Raw genomic sequence first — 24,485 nt, forward strand, 5'->3', positions numbered from 1 at the left:
GTAACCCCCTCTGAACGATAGTTACGGCTGTAACTACAGTTCTATGAGTCCTGGATGACCGCCAGAGGCGGTGCTTTAGCACTGGATATGTCCATCGCGCGCATGCGCAGCTCGAGTACCAATAACAACAAAGTCACCTGTGACCCACGTGACACCGGCTATATCAGCCGGTATTGTCAGAGGATCTGTTCCCCGAATCTTCTCGCGAGCACACAAGAATTCTGAGTGACAGGGAACTCTGGCGGTCATCCGGGACTCATAGAACCGTAGTTACAGCCGTAACTATCGTTCTATTTCGTCCCTACTGACCGCCAGAGGCGGTGCTTTAGCACTGGATGACCTATACCAACAATGTCATGAAGAATCCAAGCCCTTGCTCACCACTGGAAGCAGCGGAGCTCGGCAAAAGGACCACGCCCAAAGAATGGGGAGTGGCGACATTGACCTGATGACAACTGGAGAATGTGCCAGAAGACGCCGCGGCGCAGATGGTCTCAAGGGGCACCCCTCTCAGGGCAGCCCAATATGTTGAGATGCTCCTTGTAGAGTGGCATCTCAGCCTGGTGGCAGGGGGCGGCCACTGGCCCCGTAAGCCTGTGAGATGGTATCGACAACCCAGTGGGGAAGCCACTGGTTAGAGGGCCTAACCTCCTTTAGTGCCGCCAGGGCAAACTCAAGAGTTGCTCCTCCTGCCGTATACAGGCAGTAGCCTTGATATACGCCCTTTGGGCATCCCCCGGGCACAGCAACTTCGATGTGCCGTACTCCTGAATGTCAAAGCGTGCCAGCTGGGCAGGCTGATTGAAGTGAGTTTGTGGAAGGACCCCGGGCGGGAATGCCACATTTGCCCAAAGGGCAACGCATGAGAGTCCCACCTCGGGCATGTATTGTTTATGGAGAGGACATGCAACTCCCCGACTCACTTCCCTGAGGCTATGGCAAGCAGAAATGCTGCCTTTGTGGGCAGCCACCTAAGCCCCACCTGGGCCAGGGGCTCGAAGGGAGGAGGTGATAGGGCATCCGGCAGCAAGGGCAGGTCCCAAGCCGGAGCCCTCGGGGTGCAAGGGGGACGCTGCCGTAAAGCCCCTCTCATAAAGAGGGACACCGACCTGTGGCACCCCGCCGTGGCGCCGTCGACCCGAACATGTCGGGCAGAATCGCAGCCACATAAATTCAGAGTGGAGTGAGAAAGTCCACTATCTAGAAGGGACTGTTGTCTAAGCAACAATGTACATGCTGTCCCCAAGGAACACGCACATTCTTGCCCCCCAGTTGGGGTAGAAAGTGCGTGAGTGCAAGCTGCACGGCCCGAAGCTCTAGCACGTTGACCTGGCGCGCACTCTGCTGGGCAGACCACTGACCCTGAACGGTCCTGCCCTGCACCGCACCCTGAGAGACATGCACCTCTGGTGATGGTCTCCTGGCGGGATGGGATGGCGCCCATGGGCACGCCTACCAGAGATAGGCCCTGCCCCTCCAGCGTGACGGAGAGTGGAGCAATGCTGCGACACCCTGACTTCACTGTGCCTGTGCCACTTGGCGTCCAAGTGAAGGCTGTTCAGCCACATCTGCATGGGGCACAACGACAGCGGGCCTAAGGGCCCAGCGGCCGAGGCAGCTGCCAGTCTGCCCAAGGGCCGGAGGAACTGAATATAAGGCACCCTCTTGCCCGGCCCACGTGGAAGTAGGCATCCCTCGGTTGGGAACCACTCCACCTGTGCATATGCAGTAGTCAGCATATAGAATGGCAGCACCTTCAGGAATCTGTTGATTCCTCTGAGGTCCAAGATCGGGCGAAATCCGCCGACTTTCTTGCTCACGAGAAAGTATGCCGAGTAGAACCCCCTGGCTAAGCAGAGGGTCTTACTGGGTTGATTGCGTCCTTGGACAAAAGGACGGACAACTCTTGGCCCAGAGGTAGGGCCCCTGCCGGATCGCTGACGACTGTCAATTAGACCCAGCCGAAGGCTAGGGGCCGGAGCTGCGGTCCGTACCCCTGGGTTAAGGTGAAAACCACCCAAGGGACGGAAGTACAGACTGCCCAGAAACTGAGCTGCTGCTGGGAAAGCAGCTGCCGACCACCCCCGGGATTTCAAAGCCCAGCCCCCCGGACCCTGGAGCCTCTTGGGGGGTTCCGGTCAGGCTCTGGGGCACGAGGCCGCCTGGAAGGCGGGCGACATGGGGCACGAAAGTCATTGGGAGGCAGTTGAGTGGGCCGCTAAGACCTCTGCAGACCACCCCTGTAATCCAGCGGCTGAGTGCGGCTGCTAGAGCGGCCCCTGGGCCTGCTGGGAGTGGGCACAGGTCTGCGAGGACCCGAGTGCTGCTGCCTGGTCTGCCTAGCTTGGGCGGCACACTCCAGTGCCTCCGAGGGCAGCTGATCTAAACAGCTCCCCTGGCTCGACTGGTACGCGACGGAGGACTCCGTCAACCGGAGGAGGTGCGTCAGCCGAAGGAGGGGCGCCAACCGAAGGAGGGGCGCCCACCGAAGGAGGGGGGGGGGGGGGGTTAGCAGCCCCTACACCGGGCCCAGGCTGAAGGGCCAAGAGGCGACTTCATTATGCCCCTATCGGCAGCTAGCCGATCCACTTTAGAGGACAGCCTATTTCTAGTCCTTCTATTGGGGGGAGCACACAAAGCCATCGCTCCCTCAAGTCGCCGGGAACGGCCGAATTGATCTGGAGGAGTACGTGACAAGGAGAGGTGTCTGTTGGCTGCTGCCAGACGTTCCACCTCAGTGATTCGAGCCACTCTGAGCACCCGAGGCATGCAGCTATAGCTCATGCAGGCGTTTACCGTAAGAACCTCCCTCAGATGCTCGAATTTCGTCCCCACTGACCGCCAGAAGCGGCCGAGGCAGGAGGGGCAGCGGTCGTGGCCGTCCTCGGGCTCAAGAGAAACCCTACAGGCGCTACATGAATGAACCATTCTGTAGGTAGCCAGATGCAGCGTAGCCGGGAGCGGGTGCGGGAACACGCCTTCACCAGCTACCTGCTTAATGGAAAGAGTAGAGCGTTGCTGCTACTCGCCGAACAGAAAGAGGGATGTAATTACACCCACGTTACGGCAGAGGGAGCGGGATCACTGCCTTCACCTAGCTGGATTATTAAATAAGGCAGTTTACCAAGAGCGGGGGCGAAAACACTGCCTTCACTGGCTGAGCTAGAGGCGAGTGCCAGATGCAGCATAACCGGGAGCGGGTGCGGGAACACAGCCTTCACCAGCTACCTGCTTAACGGAACCAGGCAGTTTAGCATCTACCAGGAGCGGGGGCGAGAACACTGCCTTCACTGGTTAAATTAAGACGAATGCCAGATGCAGCGTAACCGGGAGCGGGTGCGGGAACGCAGCCTTCACCAGCTACCTGCTTAACAGAATAAACAAGGCAGTTTAGCATCTACCAGGAGCGGGGGCGAGAACACTGCCTTCACTGGTTGAGTTAGAGACGAATGCCAGATGCAGCGTAACCGGGAGCGGGTGCGGGAACACAGCCTTCACCAGCTACCTGCTTAACAGAAAAACAAGGCAGTTTGGCGTCTACCAGGAGCGGGGGCAAGAACTGCCTTCACTGGTTGAGTTAGAGACGAATGCCAGATGCAGTGTCACCGGGAGCGGGAACACAGCCTTCACCAGCTACCTGCTTAACAGAAAAACAAGGCAGTTTGGCGTCTACCAGGAGCGGGGGCGAGAACTGCCTTCACTGGTTGAGTTAGAGACGAATGCCAGATGCAGTGTAACCGGGAGCGGGTGCGGGAACACAGCCTTCACCGGCTACCTGCTTAACGAAGAAACAAGGCAGTTCCGCGTCTACCAGGAGCAGGGGCGAGAACACTGCCTTCACTGGTCGAGTTAGAGACGAATGCCAGATGCAGCGGGAGCGGGTGCGGGAACACAGCCTTCACCAGCTACCTGCTTAACAGAAAAAACAAGGCGGTTTGGCGTCTACCAGGAGCGGGGGCGAGAACTGCCTTCACTGGTTGAGTTAGAGACGAATGCCAGATGCAGTGTAACCGGGAGCGGGTGCGGGAACACAGCCTTCACCGGCTACCTGCTTAACGGAAAAACGAGGCCGTTTGGCGTCTACCAGGAGTGGGGGCGAGAACTGCCTTCACTGGTTAAGTTAGAGTCGAACGCCAGATGCAGTGTAACCGGGAGCGGGAACACAGCCTTCACCGGCTACCTGCTGAACGGGAAGAGTAGGGCGGTGCTACTACTCGCCGAACAGAAAAAGGGATGTAGCTACATCCGCATTACCGGTAGAGGGAGCGGGAGCGAGAGCACTGCCTTCACCTAGCTGGATAAAATAAAGAAGCTAACAGTATACGCAAGACGTTAGCCGAGCGGCTGCTGCTAACGATCAAGCGAGATCAAGTCAAATAACACACATGTTTAAGACCAGATAACTAGCTTCTAAAGAATAGAATAGCACAGAGCCATAGTTACAGCAGTAACCATGGCCAGGGCTCACACAGCATCTAACCGTAGTTACAGTAGTAACTATGGCCAGTACTTACACGGCTTAGCACCGTCGTTACAGTCGTAACTCTGGCCAGTACTTGCACGGCTTGGATACTTACACAGCATAGAGCCGTAGTTACAGTAGTAACTCTGGCCAGTACTTGCACGGCTTGGAACCGTAGTTACAGTAGTAACTATGGCCAGAACTTACATGGTTTAGAACCGTAGTTACAGTAGTAACTATGGCCATTACACGGCATAGAGCCGTAGTTACGGTATTGCCTATGGCCAGTACGTGCACGGCTTGGAACCGTAGTTACAGTAGTAACTATGGCCAGTACTTACTGCTTAACCCCGTAGTTACAGTATTAACTATGGCCAGTACTTACACAGCTTGGAACCGTAGTTACAGTAGTAATTATGGCCAGTACTTACGGCTTAGAACCTTAGTTACAATAGTAACTGTGGCCGGTGCCTAAAAGTGTCAGCCAACGGCTGCCCACTAGACAATATAATATTGGGAGGATGAAATCCTCCTTAAATGGCCATACATGCAGAGCACACGGCACACACAGTGAAGATTGTTCTCTGCATATCGTCCTAGTGCTAGGAGTCTAGTACTAGGAGCAGTAAATACCACGATATAGCGCTACTGCAACCATACCATGCGTTTACCGGGAGCAGCAGCGAGAGCACTGCCCTCACCGGCTGAGTTAAATAATGAAGCTTAACCGTACATGCAAGGTGTTAGCCAAGCGGCTGCTGCTAACAATCAAGCAACCAAGTCAGAACACAATGTTAAGACCAGATAATTAGCTTCTAAGAAAGAGAACAGCCCGCATAGAACCGTGTCTGGTTACAGTAGTAACCGCACATGCCGAGCACACAGCACCCGCCGTGAAGATGTTCTCTGCATATCATCCTAGTGCTAGGAGGCTAGTACTAGGAGCAGTAATACAACGAACTAGCGCTACTGCAATCAAACCCTATGCTACAGGGAGCGGGAGCACTGCCCTGAGTTAATAGTTAAGCTCAACAGCAAGGTGTTAGCCAAGCGGCTGCTGCTAACAAACAAGCGACCAAGTCAGAACACAAATGTTAAGACCAGATAATAGCTTCTAGAAAATAGAAAGTACTTACCTTACTTTCTGCATCTAAACGAAAAAACGGGTTTAAAGTATGACACTCTTGGCTTTCCATACTAAATCGAATGAGGGACGCAGCCAAAGCTGGGACTCAAATGCTAATGATAGCTCGGGCACAACGCCACAAGCAGAACTTTCAAAAGAGCATAAGGGCAACTTTATGGGAGAGGAAGCGGGAACACTGTCGTCACCAGAAAGTCTAAGCCACAAACAATAAGACGGTAATCAGGACAATTTGGCTGGGAGCGGGTGTGGAAACACAGCCATCACTAGCAACAAGCTGACACAAACCTGTCTGTCGAGGCTCTGCACAGCCGGCGCAGCTCCTGGAGGACGCGTCTAACGACCCGTAGCTCCGACTGTCAGTCGCGAAGCTTCACGCGGCCAGCTGTTTGCAGAGAAATCCCTCCGATCAAACGTTCAAGCCTGAACGCTGTAGGCTACGAAAACGTAGCCACGGTACCCTCGTGCAGCGAGAAGATGAAAAGGAACAGATCCTCTGACAATACCGGCTGATATAGCCGGTGTCACGTGGGTCACAGGTGACTTTGTTGTTATTGGTACTCGAGCTGCGCATGCGCGCGATGGACATATCCAGTGCTAAAGCACTCCTGCTGGTGCAGATGCTCCCCTCTGAGGAGATGCCCTCTGGAGGAGAACTGTTTCACATCTCAGAACTTTAAAAGAAATACATTTTTACATTACATTGCATTTAGCTGACGCTTTTATCCAAAGCGACTTACAATAAGTGCGTTCGACCAACAAAATACAAACTTGAAGAAAACAGAATCATATAAGTACATCAGGTTTCATAGAGCAAAAACATTTCAAGTGCTACTCAACTGGCTTTAGGTAAGCCAGTCCTTTATTAGTATACAAGTGATTTGTTAATAGTTCTATCGCTCGAAGTGGAGTCGAGTCGACATTTCCCTGAAGGTTTTTCACTTGTACCCTCTAAGGTAAATGTTTTCGTTTGGATTGTGATTTACTCTATAATTAATGCACGTTTATTGTACTCTGTTACTGCTTTGAGCTTTAGTATTTATGGTACTTTGTGTATATTAGCATGTCATTATTAAAATGCTGGCTTTAGTGAATACTGTGCCGTCTGTCCAATGCTGTAAGCTCTCTGAGGATAGCTCCTAATGTTTGTTGTAGTGGAAATACAGTAGACATGCGGACATCCATTTACTGGTCATGATCGGTACTATGATTGGTTTAACAAATATAAAAACCAGGTATGAACACTAATGTGGTTTGGGATTATTATGCATATATATGTTTTAGTTTTTTAAATTTCATTTAAAAAAGTGTAATAACATTTTAGCTCAGGAAAAAGTTGATATGGTTTGACGCAACTTAAAAAGTAAAGACTATACATTTTATTTATTATGTGTATTTGAATGTTATAACTTGAAAAACGACAAAAAAAACTAAACTGAAGGAATATAAATCTTAGTTTCCTCCTCCCACCTCCTCCTGATGAAGCTGAGACGCAGCACTTACTTGGAGGCTGATCGAGTGCGACGATCAGCATCTGAAGTGCATAAAGTGCTTGCAGCTGTCGCTCAGTGTCTGAGTTAAGGTACTTGAGTAATACAGGCAATCTCCTCTGGATGATGGCCGTGTCCACTCGACAGTTGGTGTTATCATCTGTTCGGTGAAGCGAGAGGCAGAGTGAGCGCACGTTTGGCACAGAGTAAATATTGCAATCAGCAGCGCCATTTAAAAAAATTAGACGAGTCTCTCCTCCAGGTGGTGGAGTGCTTACCTTTCACTGCTGCCTTACACACAGCTGTCATCAGAGCCCTCAGGAAGGGGTACGAGCTCATCTGAGAGTCATCTAGGTTTGCCTGGGGGAGAAAGACAAAACACACACATACAGTTTCACATGGCTTTGAAAACTGCCTATGAAAAGGTTCAGTGCCAGAGGTCATTGATAATCAGAATTCTTTTATAAGCTGGGAAATGTACAACATTACAGCAAAAGTGACATAGCAGATAATAACTAGCTAGCTTGTTAAATATAGAGACAAAGCACATACTGATAAAAGGACCACCCCTCTGAATTAAGGCACACAGCTTACAAGGTTTAATGTTTTTCTTTGCCACTTCTCTTACCTCTACCCAGTCAAAGATATGCTCGTCGCTGGCCATGTCCTCCAGGAGGAGTCTCTCCAGCTGCTGACTCAGCTCCTCAGGAGAGTAGATCCTTCCGGACAGAGCCGTCTCCGGACTGGAGCCGTCCGACAGAACAAACTGGAGTTTCTGTATTAAGACGAGGGGACATCAGTATGATGGGAAAGTGCCAAAACGGGAGTATAATGTGGTGACTTATTGGGATTCAATACGATTAAGAAAACTGTAAAGTGGAAAAAGTGAATGAAATGTTACTTGAACATTGGATAAGCAATATCAGAAGACAGGAATAAGGAAAAACTATTTCAAATATATGAGGCACATTTGATGAAGCTCTGTAGATAGAGTGGAGCCACACACATCTAATCACCCAGCATCCAAACATCTGAGGAAACACTCAGTACCATCTTAAGCAATATTATGACAACTGTTTAGCAGCACATTTTTGTTGTTTCATGTCTTCCTGTGATTCCTTCATTAAATGTATTTATTATTGATTATATTTGTATGTATTCATTATTTTGTTCATTATAATATTGTGTTTAAAAAAAAAAAGTAAATATATTAGGGCTATCAAGTTAACGCAATTTTCTTTTAAAGCCACTAATTATTTTAACGCATGTGTATTTTTTTTCCTTGGCCGCCCCGTAGTTTCAGAGCGCATCGACTTTAAAATACCATCTGCAAGCTGATGCTGACAGCCCCGCTCCTGCTGCCCGCTTGTGGCAGACCACACTTCCACGCTCACCGGCAGGCACCGACTGGCCATCGGGAGGACCGGGAGGGTGTGTGTATGTGTGGCCCGAGCGAGCGAGAGAGAGACCTTACGTGTATTGTTGTTGTTGTTAGCATCTGGTGCTAGCTAGCGGCGCTAACGGATATAAGGAGCTGTTTAAATGAAAACAGAGGAGCGACATTTCGCCACAACTGCGCCGAGCACTTGACTTGATGCAGGCAGCCAGACAGTGGGACATTGTAGGAGAAGTCAGCACACTCAGCACGGGTAGTGCAACATGATTGCAGCAAGTTCCCGTTCGAGCATATGCCTCGAGTTGCACGCACGCACGCGCGCGCGTGCAAATTAATTTGGGATTAATCGCGATTAAATATTTTAATCGACTGACAGCCCTAAAATATATATATTTATTTTTTGAAAGATATGAAACTTTGTAACTCCCAGTCACTCAGTAAAATACAATTATACAAAAACCAACCTGCTGTGAGATGAAAGCCTGGACGTCCTCCCCCTCTGGCAGGAAGTCGGTCCAGTTGAGGCCAGATTCCCTCCACAAAGAACCCACAGTCCTATGGCTCTGTGAGACCAAAGAGACAACATCGCACATCTGTCCTCTGAAACAACTTATTTCTGCCGAAAGCCAAATGTGCCAAAACAGGCCACAAATCCAAACGGCAAAATAACCAGTTGAATAATACCCAGAAGTCCACTCCATAATGAAAGCAGGTAACATCATTACAACATTGAAAATAAAGTGTTGCTTACCATTTGTTTGCATAGTATGTGCAGTATTTCAGAAATTAAGATCCCAGCTCTTCCCACAGGAAGCAAAGGCTTGCTTAATTCACTGGGAACAGACCAAGACCACAGATTACATGCAACCCTCCCTTTCACTCATACAGGAGAATGGCGAAGTTAAATAACACATTAGGACACTCACACTTAATACATTATACTGTGCAACTCCAAGTTCCTGTTCAAACTTAAAATGTCTCCAAAACAGGACTAAACACGTATCTCGGAAATGAGCACAGGAAACCATAACATAAGCTAGAAAAAAGTAAAGTATCAACTAAGTAATTTTGTTCATTATGAAAATATTGATCAGATGTCCTGTGACGATAAACAAAGTAAAAAAATATTAGCTACTTCCTCCACCAACCAGCCAAGTGGTCACATTTTATCCATGGCAAATGCACCACATTTAAGTTCATTTGTATTATATGTTCTCATTTAGTTTTGGAGTAAATGACTAACCTAAAGAGCCCTCTCATAGAGAAGCCCCCCTCCTTCAGCACGGGGCTGAGCAGCTCGGCCAGGTACAGCCAGATGTGGGGAATGTCGATGGCCATGTCGTCCGCCTGCTCCAGCATGTCCGCAAAGCTACAACAAAAAGACACACTGGATCTTTATATTAAGAACTATATTACTGTTCCTGTACTCTGGAAAGAGACAACTGGAATTGCACATGCATTGTAAGTATAACTACAAATTAAACACAAAGCTGCTAAAATACACATTTGATTATATTTGAGAACCTATAATATGTTGATTTATATTCAAATTCATTTAAAATTATGTCAGATACACGCTTTTAAGTTTTACAGAGCTGTAAACTGATTTACAGTATCAAAACAACAGCTAACCGTCAATGGTGTTTACAGAGTACACTAAAGAAATGAAATAGGGTTTTCCCATTTTGTGTCCCATTGATATAGATTAGCAACATGTTTGACCTACATGTCCAACATGACCTACATAACCCTTCAATACGGACGTTTCCTATCAATGTGTTTCTACTGTAGAAACACATTGAAACAGATTTTTCTAAAAGAATAATAAAACGTGGCCAAATTCATGTCCGACCTATTTTCAGTTTCTATATATCTTTAGGTACTCAGGGAAAGCAACACAGCCAGTGACAGATCCCAGGGGAATACCTTTAGTGAAAACATTTCAATGCAAGATTTTACTTTTCTTTTCTGGTAGACTTTCAGCAAAACACTGAACAGGTCTGACAATCTCCTGGTAGAAAGTTGCGGACAAACAATACAGACAAAATTCGAGTTTTAATTAGTGACGATGGATACTTTGAACAAAATCAAGAACAAGCAAGAAGTGCTTGTTGGGAGGATACAGAACAGAAAGCCCTAAAGGCTGCAAGAGATGTCAATGAAGTCTGATGAAGCTGACAGGAAGTGAGACTGAAAGTAAATTAAGATCATTTAGGAAGACAGTAACACAATAACAGAAGAGGCTTTCTGGAGAGTTAATGATCAAGCCTTGTTCACATTATGTTCTTGATTGAGATGTGGAGTACATTCAGAGCAGGTGAACTGACCCTTCGTGGAACTGGGCTCTGGGCAGGATGCCGCGCTGCAGCAGCTGGAAGAGGAGCTGGCCCATGTGGTCCCGGGTTATCTGACTGCGCTCCAGCGTGGACTCCACCCCGATGCGCACAAACACGTGCAGCTGAGAGCTCAGGTCCAGCTCGTCCACACACTGCACAGCCTCCTGGGGACACAAAGGAATGGGATTCAGAATGAGTGTTACTGATGGGGATGCTCCGATCGATATCGGCCGCCGATCGATATCGGCCGATACTCACTCTCTGCCGATCGTTTGGTACTCTCGAAAAATGCAGATCACAAGAGCCTATCACGTGACGTAAAATAATGACCTAAAATACCAACAAGCCAAAATGGCTTCACCAGTCTGGCAGTATTTTAAGGTGTCCGAAAAAGACAGTAAAATAGCGGCTTGTATGCAACGTGTGTGAAGCAGAAATCCTGCAGCTCCACCCGCTGTGACGGACCGGTGAGCAGAGCAACACACACACACTAAGAGTTAGACCTAACACACTTAGCTGTTTTATCTACCTCTGGAACTAGCTAAACTAGTTATACATATATTTATTCTTCACTGTCGGGTCACTCATTACTGGATCAGTGAGCTGCATGAGATACTGACAGGCTGTCAGGAGAGAGAGAGAGAGAGAGAGAGAGAGAGAGAGAGAGAGAGAGAGAGAGAGAGAGAGAGAAAGAGAGAGAGAGAGAGAGAGAGAGAAAAAGAGAGCGTTTATTATCCAAAGTTAATGTAAACTTGAATAATGTACTTCATTTGAATGTAATAATTATGTTGGTTGTTGTTTGTGGGAGCGCCAGTGAATGAGCCCCATTAACTGAGTTGTAAACATCACTTTAAATGGACGATCCCCATAGGCCCCGCCCACTCGATCGGATCGGCTGATACTGATTCCGGCGATCGGCCCCAAAATTGGCGATCGGAGCATCCCTAATTACTGGTAAGAGAAGGGAGACTGAAACACAACATGCTTTTGAATTCTGTTAGTTATTGTTGCAGGCTCAGTGATAAAGAAGAAACAATCATTGATTTCTCATTAACATCCTTCTAAGCACCAAGTTTGTTAACTTACATTCAAACATGGCACCTACTAAACAGGGATCTAATGTTGGACCTATCTTCTTGTGAATGTCGGTACCTTGTAGTCATTTATGTGCAGGAACTCGTCGATGATGGACTTGGACTTCCTCTCGATCTCCTCCTCAGAGAGAGCAGGTCTGTCTGAAGTCGGGACCACTGGCTCAGCTTTCACTGTTGATCGGAAAAAAACGACAATAAAAACAGTGTCTGTCTTGCCCCTTTCACACCAACGCGGTTCCAGGGCCAGTTCGGAGCTAGAGCCTGATAAGCACAGTTTTTTCCTGTTCACACCACAGCGAAAACCGGTTCTTACCGAGCTCCAAAAAATGGTCGGCCTAGAAGCAAGAACCGCATACGTCGCGCTTACGTCGGAGGCGGGGGCGGGATTAACCTGAGCTAACAGTTTATGGCGAGTACGGCAAATGATAGTTGTAACAAGCAGTAGCGCTGAGCAAAGTGACTAGAACGCAAACACACACTTATAAAAAAAACAACTAACCAGGCTTCGTGTGATTCTGTTTATTTGTACCTTACTTTGACCATCCGTTCGCGGTTATTGATCATTGTGGAGAGGAGGCAGAAGTGTTGTTTTGTATTATAGCTGCTATCGGATGGAATCAATACACGGGCTGCACAGGTTGTCATGACTGATGTCCGACTATCACAAGTAGAATCATAGTGAAAAATACGCCGGTAAAATGTGCCCGTAGAAAACTGATTATGTCACAATAGGATAGCAACAAGTAGTCAAGTTATAGTCAGTTTAGCTTCGGTTGCTATGCCAACATCACCCATTTTATACCAGAGAAACTTTCATAACAGCGTTGTGATGCCAAACAGCGGGCAGCACTGCAGCGGTCGGTAAATGCCGCTGAAACACTTTAATAAATAATGAACCACGGCACTCTGGAGAAAAGTATAAGGTTGGAGAAGTCGTTATTTAATTCAATCTGGCTTCGTGTGATTAAAAGTAACCCGATCATCGACCCAACGCCGTGGGGAGAAAATCAGCGACGTAAATGGTGACGTCATGACGCAGCCGCGGCAGCACCAGTCGGGCTCTGGGCGGTGTGAACAAACCGGGGGCTGAAAAACCGGTTCCGAACCAGAAGAGTGCAAGCACGGAGCTAGAACGGGAACCGCGTTGGTGTGAAAGGGGCATCAGAGGTGAGAGCAACATGAAGATCCAGGCCTGATCTTCTCTGTATGAATCACATTTATTCGTCTATTTAGATTAGTATAAGTATAATCATCACAGATTATTAGCAGAGTCTGTTGAAAATATAAACTAATTGATATCTTTTATGGAGTTGATCCTTTTGTTTTCAACCTGCAGTTGCTAATACATTCATTACATCCAAGATTATTTTTGGATATAAAATAAAACCTGTTCATGGCTTAAAATCATAGCAGCTCTGCCCCTCACCCGGCTCTCTGACTCTGCGCTCCGTCTTGTCCTCGGTGACGCTCGGTCTCCGGGGCTCGGCTCCCTCTCGCTCCGGCTCTCTGCGCGGCTCCTCGGGGGTCGGACTCTCCAGCAGCTCCTTGGAACTGCCTCCCCTGGTGAAGGGTCCGGGCCGTGGCGATGGAGGGGTGGAAATCAGGGGCTTCTCACCGCGGTCTTTCCCCACACTGCTACGACTGCTGGAGGGGAATAAAGGAAACCGTTTTCTGTATCCGGGGGAACCATCAGAAACACACTGAGAGGCCAATCTCAAGAGGTCAGAGACAATTGATTGATGTTGATCTTTACCTTCCCAGAGTTCTCCTGGGGTCAAAGTCTGTGTTCTGTGGAGGAGTGGTGGAGGGTTGAGGGGAAGGAGTAGACTGCAGCGCAGAGTATCGATTGAGGCCGGCCGTCCGTGATAGTTCTGTTATAAAGGGCAACAAATAAAGCAAAATTATTAGAGTGAATGTGTCACTTAAAACACTTTATATACAATAAATATCCTATCGCTTTCCAGTCTGTTAACCCAGAATGCAAAGCGATACAAAATCAGTCACGTGCCGGGAAAACTCAAATTAAGTTAAAGAGGCAAACAACAAAATGAGTGCGGGACCGAGCAAGAAGCTAAAGACATACCACTTCCACCCAGAATGGGAGGAAGAATATTTGTTTGTGATGTCACATTCAAAGGTTATTTGCCTCAGTTATTTGTAAAGCAAGTGTCGCTCTGCCAAAGAAAGGTAACATAGAGAGGCAATATCGGAGTGTTCACAAGGCATATGGCAGCGACTTCCCTCCGAGTAGCGAGTTGAGAAAGGTCATGTATTATTGCTACACAAACATTATCTCGCAGTCTTAGTGTCGCCAACTCGTTTCTAACATGCAAAAAGACAAACAAACGCGTCTATGGTCGGTGTATTTTCAATCTTTCCAATCCAGACGAGATCTCTCTCCCGTGTGCGAGGGGGCGGGGCAGTTTACACACAGGCAGCTGCTGCATGCAGCACCACACGGCGGAGATGGCGGAGAGAAGCGCTCCAAGGTGTGTTTAAATGTTACCCGTCTCGAGGTGGACAATGCTCGTTGCCAAGAGGGTTTAGCATGTAAGGGCGGTAACACGAGCAATTTGTCTAAACATTTAGCAAAAGTGCTCCACATCCAGACGGAGGAATGCACCGGGTTCGACTGTCTTTCTAGTAGCTCTGTAGCCCCGTCCACGAGTAACGTTTCCACGTCAGGTCTTATTATGTATGCTAGCAGCAACACACGGAGTTAACTCAATTATACAAGCATGGGTTAATGATGAGAGGTAACTGAGTTACTCTTTATTTTGTTAAAGTTTCAGGTATTCTGTTTACAGTTCTGTCATCAGATTATTTAATACGATTTGTTAAAACATTGTTGTTTCTTTTGATGTGAAATATTATTTATTTAAATAAAAAGCAATGTTAATTTTGTAAACAATTTGTTAAGTTAAATTAATAATATATGTATTTTTGAATCAAGTATTCATCTTTGTCTTCATTGTTAGTTTCCACATGCCTAAAACAACCTCAAGCTACATCTAAAAGTTGATGGCTAAATAAGAGCGTTTGAGAAATTGTGCAAGGCATACAGTAATAGTCTGAATAGTCGATTAATCGTTTCATTAATCGATAGATTAATGGATTATCAAATGAGTAGTTTGTTGCAGCCCTATTGTAGTTATCACATGTATAAATAAAACGTGTTATTCAGCAACCCTTGTAATTTGGGATTTTATTTTTGGTTGGTAGACCTCGGTGAGCTGGTCATTTCAAAAGTAGCTCACTAGCCAAAAAAGTGTGGGCACCCCTGATCTAGAGGAAGAAAATCTCCCTCCCGACTTTTGATATCTCGTAATACTATACAAACCTTGTACAATGCGTTTCATTTCAATTTCTAATATGATCATACTTGACAATATCAACCTCTCTGTTTTCTGTTTACTTATGTAAAAACATGAAATGTCATTCCAGATATGATTGGACAACACCTCACATTGTTAGGACATGCTGACATCTTAACCTCACATGTAGGCCATCTATCATCTATCATAACACAAACATGCAACCTCTTTCCATTTTAATCTACAGTTGGAAAAACAGAGGTTTAATGACCCATTTAGCATAAGAAGTTTATAATGATTTCAACTCAAACGTTGATGCTTGTTGAACCAGTCAACAATCGACCTCATCGAGTGATGAAGAATATTTAGATTGGCACCAGGGTTTCCGTTAGCCGGTAATTACCGGTTTTTAGCTGGTAACATTTATTAAAAACCGGTAAATTGAAAACCTGCCGGTAAAAATGTCTGGTAATAATTAGGGAGGCTCCGATCGATCGGCCGCCGGTCATTATCGGCCGATATTCACTCTTAATAGTTTGATCGGTGCTCTCTATGAAGGCCGATCAGGAGAGCTGGATCTGATCGATATGGACATAAACGCGAGTGAAGTATAACCGGACGCGAGAGAGAGATCAGATCAGCTGCTGAGTCTGACCGAGACACGCAGCTCTGCATAATCACCTGAAGCCCCGCCCTCTGTTTAGCGAGCTGCAGGAGCTGCATGAGAAACTGACGGGCTGTCAGGAGAGAGAGGGAGGGAGAGAGAGAGAGAGGGGAAAAGAGAGGATCCTTTTCTCCCGTGTTATTATTCAAATGTAATGTAAACTTTTGAATAATGTACTACAAGTAGTTTGTTTGAATGTAATAATTATGTTGTTTGTTGTTTGTGGAATCATTTATTGAAAAATGAATCTGAATTTTTCGATCTGTTACGATTATAAACTGAAGCAATATAAAAATGAGCCCCATGAACTGAGTTTTAAACTGAAGCATATCTGCTCATAGTCCGGTAATTACCTGCTAACGGAAACTCTGCTACACAACTCTTATTATTATTGAAATATGACCGGTAAGTTTCAAATTAGTCCGGTAAAATAAATTCTGCCCGGACATTTGACCGGTGAGAAAAAAATCCTAGCGGAAACCCTGATTGGCACCTATGACTCACAATACAAAATGTACCTAACTCTGTTATAAACTATTTATATATATATATATATATTACCATGCTGCGAATGGATCTGGCCCTTCCTACATCCAGGACATGGTTAAACTGTACACCACAGCACGTGCACTACGCTCTGCTTCAGCCAAACGACTCTCTGCACCCTCGCTGCGAGGGGGACCCAAGTTCCCATCAGCAAAAACACGTGGGTTTGCTATCCTGGCTCCAAAATGGTGGAATGAGCTCCCATTGACATCAGGACAGCAGAAAGCTTACACATCTTCCGGCGCAGACTGAAAACTCATCTCCTTCGACTCCACTTCGAGCGATAGAATTACTAACAAAGAACTGCTTACAGAACACTTATATACTAATAAAGGACTGGCTTATCTAAAACCAGTTGAGTAGCACTTTCTTCAAGGTTGTATCTTCTTGGTCGAATGCACTTATTGTAAGTCGCTTCTGATAAAAGCGTCAGCTAAATGCAATGTAATGTAATATTCACTGTCTTTTCTGGCCTGTAAAGATTGCCAATTCCTGCTACTGCAATGGCTTGTAGCCACTGTGGTCTTGCTTCAGATAATCTTACCTGAGTCACTGGCCTTGGCTCCTCCACTGCTGCCCTTCACCCACGTGACTTGAGCCCGGGGGCCGAGCTGGATCTTTTCATCCATTTGAGGCTGCAGGAAGAGAATAGTTTAAGAACGAGCTGCAAGCAGACGTGGAAAACTGACAGCAAAGGCGAATGAGGAAATCATTTCAGACACGATATGCGACTTAAACCTACAAGATTGTCTAGATAATTATGTCTGAGTAGACATAAATAATACACATAATATGTGTGTAAATAAAGATTGCATGTGATACCTTATCCCAACAATCTGCCTAAACTTTGTACTCTGAAGATATTACTCAAGAACACATACGCACATATGCAGCATATAACATGACTCGTCTTAAAAGACAATTGAGTGTTTCCCCGAGTCTGACTAACACTGACAGCATGGTAGTGTTGCACGGTGTACCGATACTTGAAAGGTACCGCGATACCCTGCGGTTAAAAACGTTACGATTCCTCCGTTTCATTAGTATCGGTACTTTAAGAATGACGGGGGAAAGTACTCCGGTGAGAAAGCGCCGTTTTAATAAGAGCCGTGTGTGTTCAGTTTGTAGCCTTTATTTAACCAGGTGAAGCCCCTTGAGATCAAAAGATCTCTTTTTCAAGGGTGACCTGCAGGACATTAGTTACACATGTAACATAAAAACAACAGAACAACAATAAGGATGACATACAACATAATGTACAGGGTAGTGATGTGTCGGTCGCGAACGAAAGAGCCGGCTCTTCTTGGTGAGCCGAGCCAAATGATCCGGCTCACCAAGAAGAGCCGGAATTCCCATCACTAGTGTTCAGCGCTCTGCTTCCACTCCCTGCACTGCAGCCGTGCCTGCAGTCCCTCCCTCTCAAGCACGCTCTAAGTCCCTCCCCTCTCTCGTGCACGCGCTAGCTGCCAGAGCATGTGAGAAAGCGAGAAGCATGGCTGCAAGTGGGAGTGCAACTGCCGCTGCGCCTCGGCTTGTTGACAAAAAAGACGCCAGAAGCGAGATGTGGAAGTATTTTAGCTATATCTCTGACAGTGAGGGCAAGCCTACGGACACCACGAGGCCTGTCAGTGAGAAATGTATTCATTTGATTTAATACGAATTCTTGTCATTTATTTTATTTAATGTTCTCATTGTTTAAAAGTGTGTGTTTTGGTTATGGTGTGAAATAAAGCACAATAATTACATTGAAGACTGTTTCCCTTTTTTTAAGAAAAGTATTGAAAAAGAATCGCAATTCTTGACTTGGTATCGGTACCAAAATGTTGGTATGGAGACAACACTACAGCATGGTGAAATTCCTCCTGCAGGGGGAGGTCTTGTTTACAAAGCAGTTCCTCATGATTCCAGCAGAGGGAGAGTGCACAACTGAACCACAATGATGTGGGTCAGAGGAGGGCAGGGACAGCATTCGAGTACACAGGATTCCTCTCGGTGCTGTCTAAACACTTCTCTGCTGTGTACAGACACCTTTCCACTGAAACAACAACCACCACTGGTGCAGGAGTGGAAAAACACTGGATGAAGGCGAGACAGGCTTGTCACGACACGAGGAACAAGCGCACAGATTTAATTAAATTACAAGGCAGAGCTGACAGCATTCAACCAAGACTTGAAAATGAAAAATGGCACATCAAGACTTTTTTTGTTCAAGTGTTGATGGATTTGATGAGTTTATAATTGGGCTTCCTCTGATACAACAAAGTGAAACGACGTTAGAAGAGAGGTGTGTTTGTCCTACTCTTTGAATCTTTGTGAGCAGAAGCAGCCGGTCTCACCTTGGAGATCTTTGGGATCTTGGTGGGGTCGATGGTCCTGCTGTTCTTCGTCACGGGCACAGTGTTCCAGGTCTCTTCTCTCGGCACGCGCGGATCCCGCTGCTCCCGCTGATCTCTCTGGTCTCTTGGATCTACGACACACGGACGTGTAAAACACTCTTAAAAGGAATTTGGATTCCTTTTTTATTTAAAAGAAAGAGCTGTTTAGAAAAGCAACTACAAGAAATGGCTTAAGCCAGTCTCCCCACCTATAGAAGACTGGTATGATGTGATGTTGTAATGGACATGATAACCTTCTTCACGCTGCAAACTCATTTTGGTACATTTGGCGGAAGAACATTTTTATTTACGAGAAAACGTCCTTTTATTTATTTTCAATCACAAATTAAACATACCATGTTCTAATATTATGTTCCATCATTACATTGTATTAAGATAAAAAGATGATTCAGTATATCAGAAGTATATATAAGATATATTTGTATTAAATAATAATCAGTGATAATCTAATAGCGGTTGAATTCATTGAAAGACAGCTGACAGTGTGACGCTTTTGACCCCTTCGTGCTCAACATGATGAAATATTAAAAGGCCTGCTAACAGATGGGAGGGAGTGGGGGGGGGGGGGGGCTTCCTGTCAGCTGTTGGGCACAATAGCATCTCTGCAGGCTGCATGGACAGGAAGTGTGTCTGTATGTTAGAGGCTTCCTGACTCGCTGTAGCCGTGCCGATAGCACTGAGCCTTAAAGAGGATTTGGGGCGGGCTGACCTGTCCGTCTCTTGCTGTCCTTGGAGAGAAGCTGCTGCTGCACTCTCCTCTGCTCCTCCTGCTCTTCAATCTTTGCCTCTTTGTGGATCTGCTCGATGGTTTTGGGGCCCTGGTCGGCTCTCCTGGACACCCAGTTGTGCTGAAGAATAAGAACAGTAATCAACAGGAGTGTCAGATTTTCCAACATGTCCTTTTCCTGATCAGGAACATTTCAAACGAGTCCAGATCGTTCCGTAAACATCGGGGGATGTAGGGTATTATCACAGAAGATATATCAGCGCAGAAATATGACGTTGTCAAGTGCAGAGGAATAATCTGAATTCTAAGACTGATGAATGAGCCAATGATCTGAAGTGACTGATGTTCAGACTGCAGCACAGCAGGGCTTCAAACTGGGATTACAGCGTCTGGAAGGAGACACTGGGTGTTTCTCAATCTCGAGTAAAGCTGCTCCAGAGCCACTATTTCAAGCATACTACGTCACCGAGTGCCACCGAAGTACTGTTCCAATGTCCAGCATACTTGGAATTCTACCGAGCCCGGCTGTACTTCGTTTGGAGACATTTCGAGGCTGCACATGTGTAGACTCCGGTCTTAAAATCCCCACAATGCTTTGCGCACGGACCAATTTCCCCAAATCTGTGGTGGAAAATGTAAGGCGGGGCCTCTCATACGACGCACACTTGCTAGCCTGTTCCACTCTTCGTTTTCCGAATGCCAGGAAGTATTCTTGCCTCGCTTCTGAAGCAAGTGACTCGGAAGACATGTGCTACCAAGCAAGCGTCCTCGACATTGAGAAACACCCCGTGGCATTGATTCAAACAGATTGTGTTTGTTAGGTTCATGTCAGAGAATTACAATGCAGGTGTTCCTCTAATGTAAATGCGTTCACACGACACTAAGCAGGTTAAGATATTTGTAATCAGCTTTTCTTCATTCTCATTTCGTCTTCTGTTGGGTGCCCAGGAAATACCCATGTTTTTAGTTGAACTGATCAGGACAAATTAAGTACATTTTGTTACATAAGGAGGAACAATGCAGCAGATGTAAGGCACATACCATCTCCAGCTGGAGCTATCATTCTTGTAGCTTTGTATTTTTAAATTAACATTATACATTAAACTGCTTCCAAGATCATTTACAAGAACATATTAAATACAATTTCCACAGAAGACATTTGTGTGAGAGAGAAACTCCCTCTGGAGGGAACTTTGTAGCCTTTGCAAACCATTAACATGCACTGAAATCTATATATAACACACTACAGGAAAGGGAAATACCCAAAAAGCACAATAGGTCCCAGCTGTAAGAGGTTCTACAGTGTATTTGACTAAACGGTTCTTTTTCCCTGTCAATCTTTCTGAAAAGGTGTTGAAACTCAATAACAATATACAATATAGGGAGGGATGAACCCCTCTTTAATGGTCACACATGCAGAGCACACAGTGACATTTGTTCACTGCCCTGAACCCACCCTAGTACCAGGAGTCTAGTACTAAGAGCAGTCGTAGACTATAGCAGAATACTCAATATCAGGTTGCAGGAGGTCAGAGAGATCAATGTAACGAACCTCATCGTGAACCAGAGCTGAGCTGAACATAAACAGGCATCACACACTCACCAATCTCTGGTCTACAATGTCTTGTAACATGAACCGTATCCGAGACGACGTCTTCCTCTCCTTGACGATTTTTTCCATCTGGTTAAAATACTGATCCATGCGAGGCTGAAGAAAGAGAGACAAGAGGTTACGTTGAGACATTTCCTTTGCTGTTTGAGGGTTTTCCACACGATGTCACTGACCTGACAGATTGTCAGCCTGAACTCAGAGCAGAGGCTACACTGGAACTAGAACTGACACAGCCATAATGTACACCCACTATTCACTTTGATGGCTGAACATTAAAGCAGCCAATGTTTAGAAAATGACCAGATAAAAAGGAAATGTCCACACTTGTCATGAGGTTGTCCGTTCAGTGTTGACTGTAAATGGAGTAAATTGAAGCAATGGATTCCTTAGTTTGTGAGATATTGACCAAGAAAGCAGAGTTATCGTGCGTGTGAAGCAGTGCCGATATGTACCATGATGCATTGGGCACAAGCTTCTGTTGCAAAGGCGGTTCCCACCAGCAGTATACACAGGCACAGCTAATGCTAATGCAGCCTCTTTCTTCAGCTGATCCTCTGGCTACAGTAAACACAGCTGAATGTCCAAGTCAGCCAAACAACTGGAACATCTATCCGTATCCATCACATCCTCTGAGCTCATATTTTAGGACAACATTTTCGCTTTTGGCAACAACTTACTTGTATTGCAAACTAGCATTCTGTTTAACAAAACTAAAAGATTTAGCAGCTGCAAATTCAGCTTTCATGGTCAATATTGCACGCACTGAGGAATGTGTTGTTATGAACTGATCAAAACGGATTAGACATCAAAAGAAAAAAGGCACACTTTCCCTTTAACGGGATGAAGTTGTCTCATTGAATTGTTGATCATTTCTGGCTCATACAATAAATCAACTATCTTCTCCTCCTCCTCCTCCTCACCTTGGCCTTCTCAAAGTCCAGGTCCTTGCCGATGGTGGTGAGCAGCCTGCAGAGACACTCCAAAGACTCCTCGTCGTGGTTCTTCAGCAGCTTGACAACACAGTCGTGCATGATGGCCTCCGTCAACATCTTGAGCTTAAAGAGCTCGCCGATGAAGCGGATGTTGCCGATGGAGCGCCGCCGGGCCTTGTCTTTGGCTTCCCTCAGCTCCACCTGCAGCCGCTCGCGCTCTGTCGTCTGAGGGGAGCAGGGGAACATTAAACAAATGCTGACCCTGCAGGTTATTCACTACATGTCTTTGCCACAGTTTCATTCCCTCCCCCGTGCTTGAAATCGGATTTCACACTCAAGTTATTCATGGAGTGCATACCGATGCAGCAGAGTCCAGCTCCTTCTGCTTCCTCTCGAACACCACGTCGTCCACCTTGTCTTTCTCAAACTCCTTCTGGCAGCGGTTTAGCAGCAGCTTGCGGAAGTTCACTGTGGTGTTAGGTTTGTCTGTCATGGGCACCTTGAGCTGCACAGGAACACAAGTTAAACATGGTTAAAGGTTTAGTCACTTTACGTTGAAAAGTCACTTTAATGCACCCTAAAGCCCTAAATAGTGTATGCATGCAGGCTAAATGTATAGTTAGGGTAACCGTGGGTAGCTCTTTTTTATTGTATTTAAGTTAAATGCATTGTAGGTGAATAGCATTTAAAATACTTATTAAGGTCACCTATTATGCAGAATCCACTTTTAATGTCTTTTATACATAAATACGCAGCCGCTCTGTTTTAAGAGATTCTGAAAGTTTCAGGAAAACATATTCTCTCTCTTCTGTCCTGAAAATGCCTTCATCAGAATTGGGGCCACTTTGTGATGTCACAATGTTTTTTTGGGTGATGCAACCATTAACCAATAACCAACCACCCGCCCACCTTATCACCTGAATCCCCTCCTAGAACACATTGTGTTTTTAAAAACAAAACAAATGCATCCACAGAGGGTCGTGAGGAGTGGCTCCTTATTTTCATCTAGAGTAACAGAATCAGCACTTTTGAAACAGGGCTGAAACAGAGTGGGTTATGGGATGCTGCAATGATCTGTTTGGAGCCAAACACTTCAGAGACATGTTTAGTATATATATCTGAGACCAATAATATATTTTTGAGAGTATAACAGGGGACCTCTGAGCTATTAATCCTTGACTTTATATTTGACTACCAAAACGTTTAACAACAAAACTGTGTTGTATTGCACAGCATTACGTTGCATCGGGCAGATATCAATCCAAACCCATCGATCTGTTTGCAGCCGACACATTTAGAGACTAGTTGACTGAACATTGAGATGCAAATTGGATCGCACACACAGAATAAACTGCAGTCTGTAAGATTAAGAAAGTTTGCTTATAGGTGTACTTAAATGCACCCTAGTTGAGGTAAGCTTAATGTTTCACTTCCTGTCTGCTTCTGCACCCTAACGGTGACACAATGAGCTGCTTACCGTGGCCAGGCAGCGGCACATGTTTCCATAGGCCGCGGCGAAGCTGGGCTCGTCGATGGCCTTCTCAAACACCAGGTCGATGACTCCTTTGAGCCTCTCCTCCGTGTCGATGGTCAGGTCCGTCACCTGCTGCATCAGCTGGTTGAACTTCTGTGGCGTCAGCTTGTTCAGGATGCTGCGAACCTTCTTGAAGAGCTCCTGAGGGGAATCCGTCATAATAACGACATCAATCATTATTCTTTACGATTCACCCCGGCATCCATTATGTTCGCTTTCTGGTTCATATTTGGATGTAGTGGCTCTCCTGTGACGTGTCTCCATGCTTTAATGCACAACAAGCTCTTTGTTTTCCTCATCCTGCCTGTGCTGCAGCACCTCTGTTCACCCTCTGTCTGAAACCAGAGCCCCGTCTGCTCTGATTGGTTGGATAGCAGGCTCTGTTGAGATTGGTCAAACGCTTGGTCAAACGCTTAGAGATGTCCTAGCGTACAATGTGTTGGAGCACTAGCCAAAAGTGTAACATAATGATGTCACTGTGTTACAAAAGTAAACAAAGGAGTGCGTTCCAGGCAGAGTGGGGAGTGTGTGGGAGGGAACTTTGGGATTTTAGCCCTTGCCGATCAGTTACATGCAGAAAAACTGATATAACTACTACCCGTAATTATTCGGTACGGGCCCTTCGGTTCGGTACACGTATGTACCGAAGTGTACCGAACGAATATAACGTTAAACGTAAAAAATTGAGAACGTGAACAACTTTTTGGAAGTAATCTCAGGTGCTGCGTCGTAGTAATTTGCTCACATTGGGTTCAACGCGTCATAGAGCGAGCAAGTCATTTCATTGGACGAGAGGCATACTATGAGAGCTGGTCAGAGGGATGCGTTCAAATTTAGT

At 46.1% G+C, this 24,485-nt stretch overlaps 1 protein-coding gene across 3 annotated transcripts in view; it reads right to left on the reverse strand.

The window, feature by feature from the left end:
- LOC117446291 (eukaryotic translation initiation factor 4 gamma 3-like) overlaps nucleotides 1-24,485 on the reverse strand; it is a 60,451-nt gene that overhangs the window by 1,233 nt on the left and 34,733 nt on the right. For all 3 annotated transcript variants that reach the window (XM_034082405.2, XM_071203199.1, XM_034082397.2), the window contains 17 exons: nucleotides 23,591-23,788; nucleotides 22,472-22,618; nucleotides 22,102-22,338; nucleotides 21,173-21,277; nucleotides 19,552-19,690; nucleotides 18,783-18,913; nucleotides 16,991-17,081; nucleotides 13,676-13,793; nucleotides 13,349-13,566; nucleotides 11,981-12,093; nucleotides 10,820-10,992; nucleotides 9,736-9,861; nucleotides 9,244-9,325; nucleotides 8,957-9,055; nucleotides 7,725-7,871; nucleotides 7,375-7,456; nucleotides 7,110-7,256 (listed from right to left, as the gene is read on the reverse strand). In XM_034082405.2, coding sequence (XP_033938296.1) covers nucleotides 7,110-7,256; nucleotides 7,375-7,456; nucleotides 7,725-7,871; nucleotides 8,957-9,055; nucleotides 9,244-9,325; nucleotides 9,736-9,861; nucleotides 10,820-10,992; nucleotides 11,981-12,093; nucleotides 13,349-13,566; nucleotides 13,676-13,793; nucleotides 16,991-17,081; nucleotides 18,783-18,913; nucleotides 19,552-19,690; nucleotides 21,173-21,277; nucleotides 22,102-22,338; nucleotides 22,472-22,618; nucleotides 23,591-23,788 — 2,353 coding nt within the window. The remainder of the gene's footprint in view (nucleotides 1-7,109; nucleotides 7,257-7,374; nucleotides 7,457-7,724; nucleotides 7,872-8,956; nucleotides 9,056-9,243; nucleotides 9,326-9,735; nucleotides 9,862-10,819; nucleotides 10,993-11,980; nucleotides 12,094-13,348; nucleotides 13,567-13,675; nucleotides 13,794-16,990; nucleotides 17,082-18,782; nucleotides 18,914-19,551; nucleotides 19,691-21,172; nucleotides 21,278-22,101; nucleotides 22,339-22,471; nucleotides 22,619-23,590; nucleotides 23,789-24,485) is intronic.

The sequence above is a fragment of the Pseudochaenichthys georgianus genome, chromosome 5 (assembly GCF_902827115.2).
Source record: "Pseudochaenichthys georgianus chromosome 5, fPseGeo1.2, whole genome shotgun sequence".
NCBI lineage: Eukaryota > Metazoa > Chordata > Actinopteri > Perciformes > Channichthyidae > Pseudochaenichthys > Pseudochaenichthys georgianus.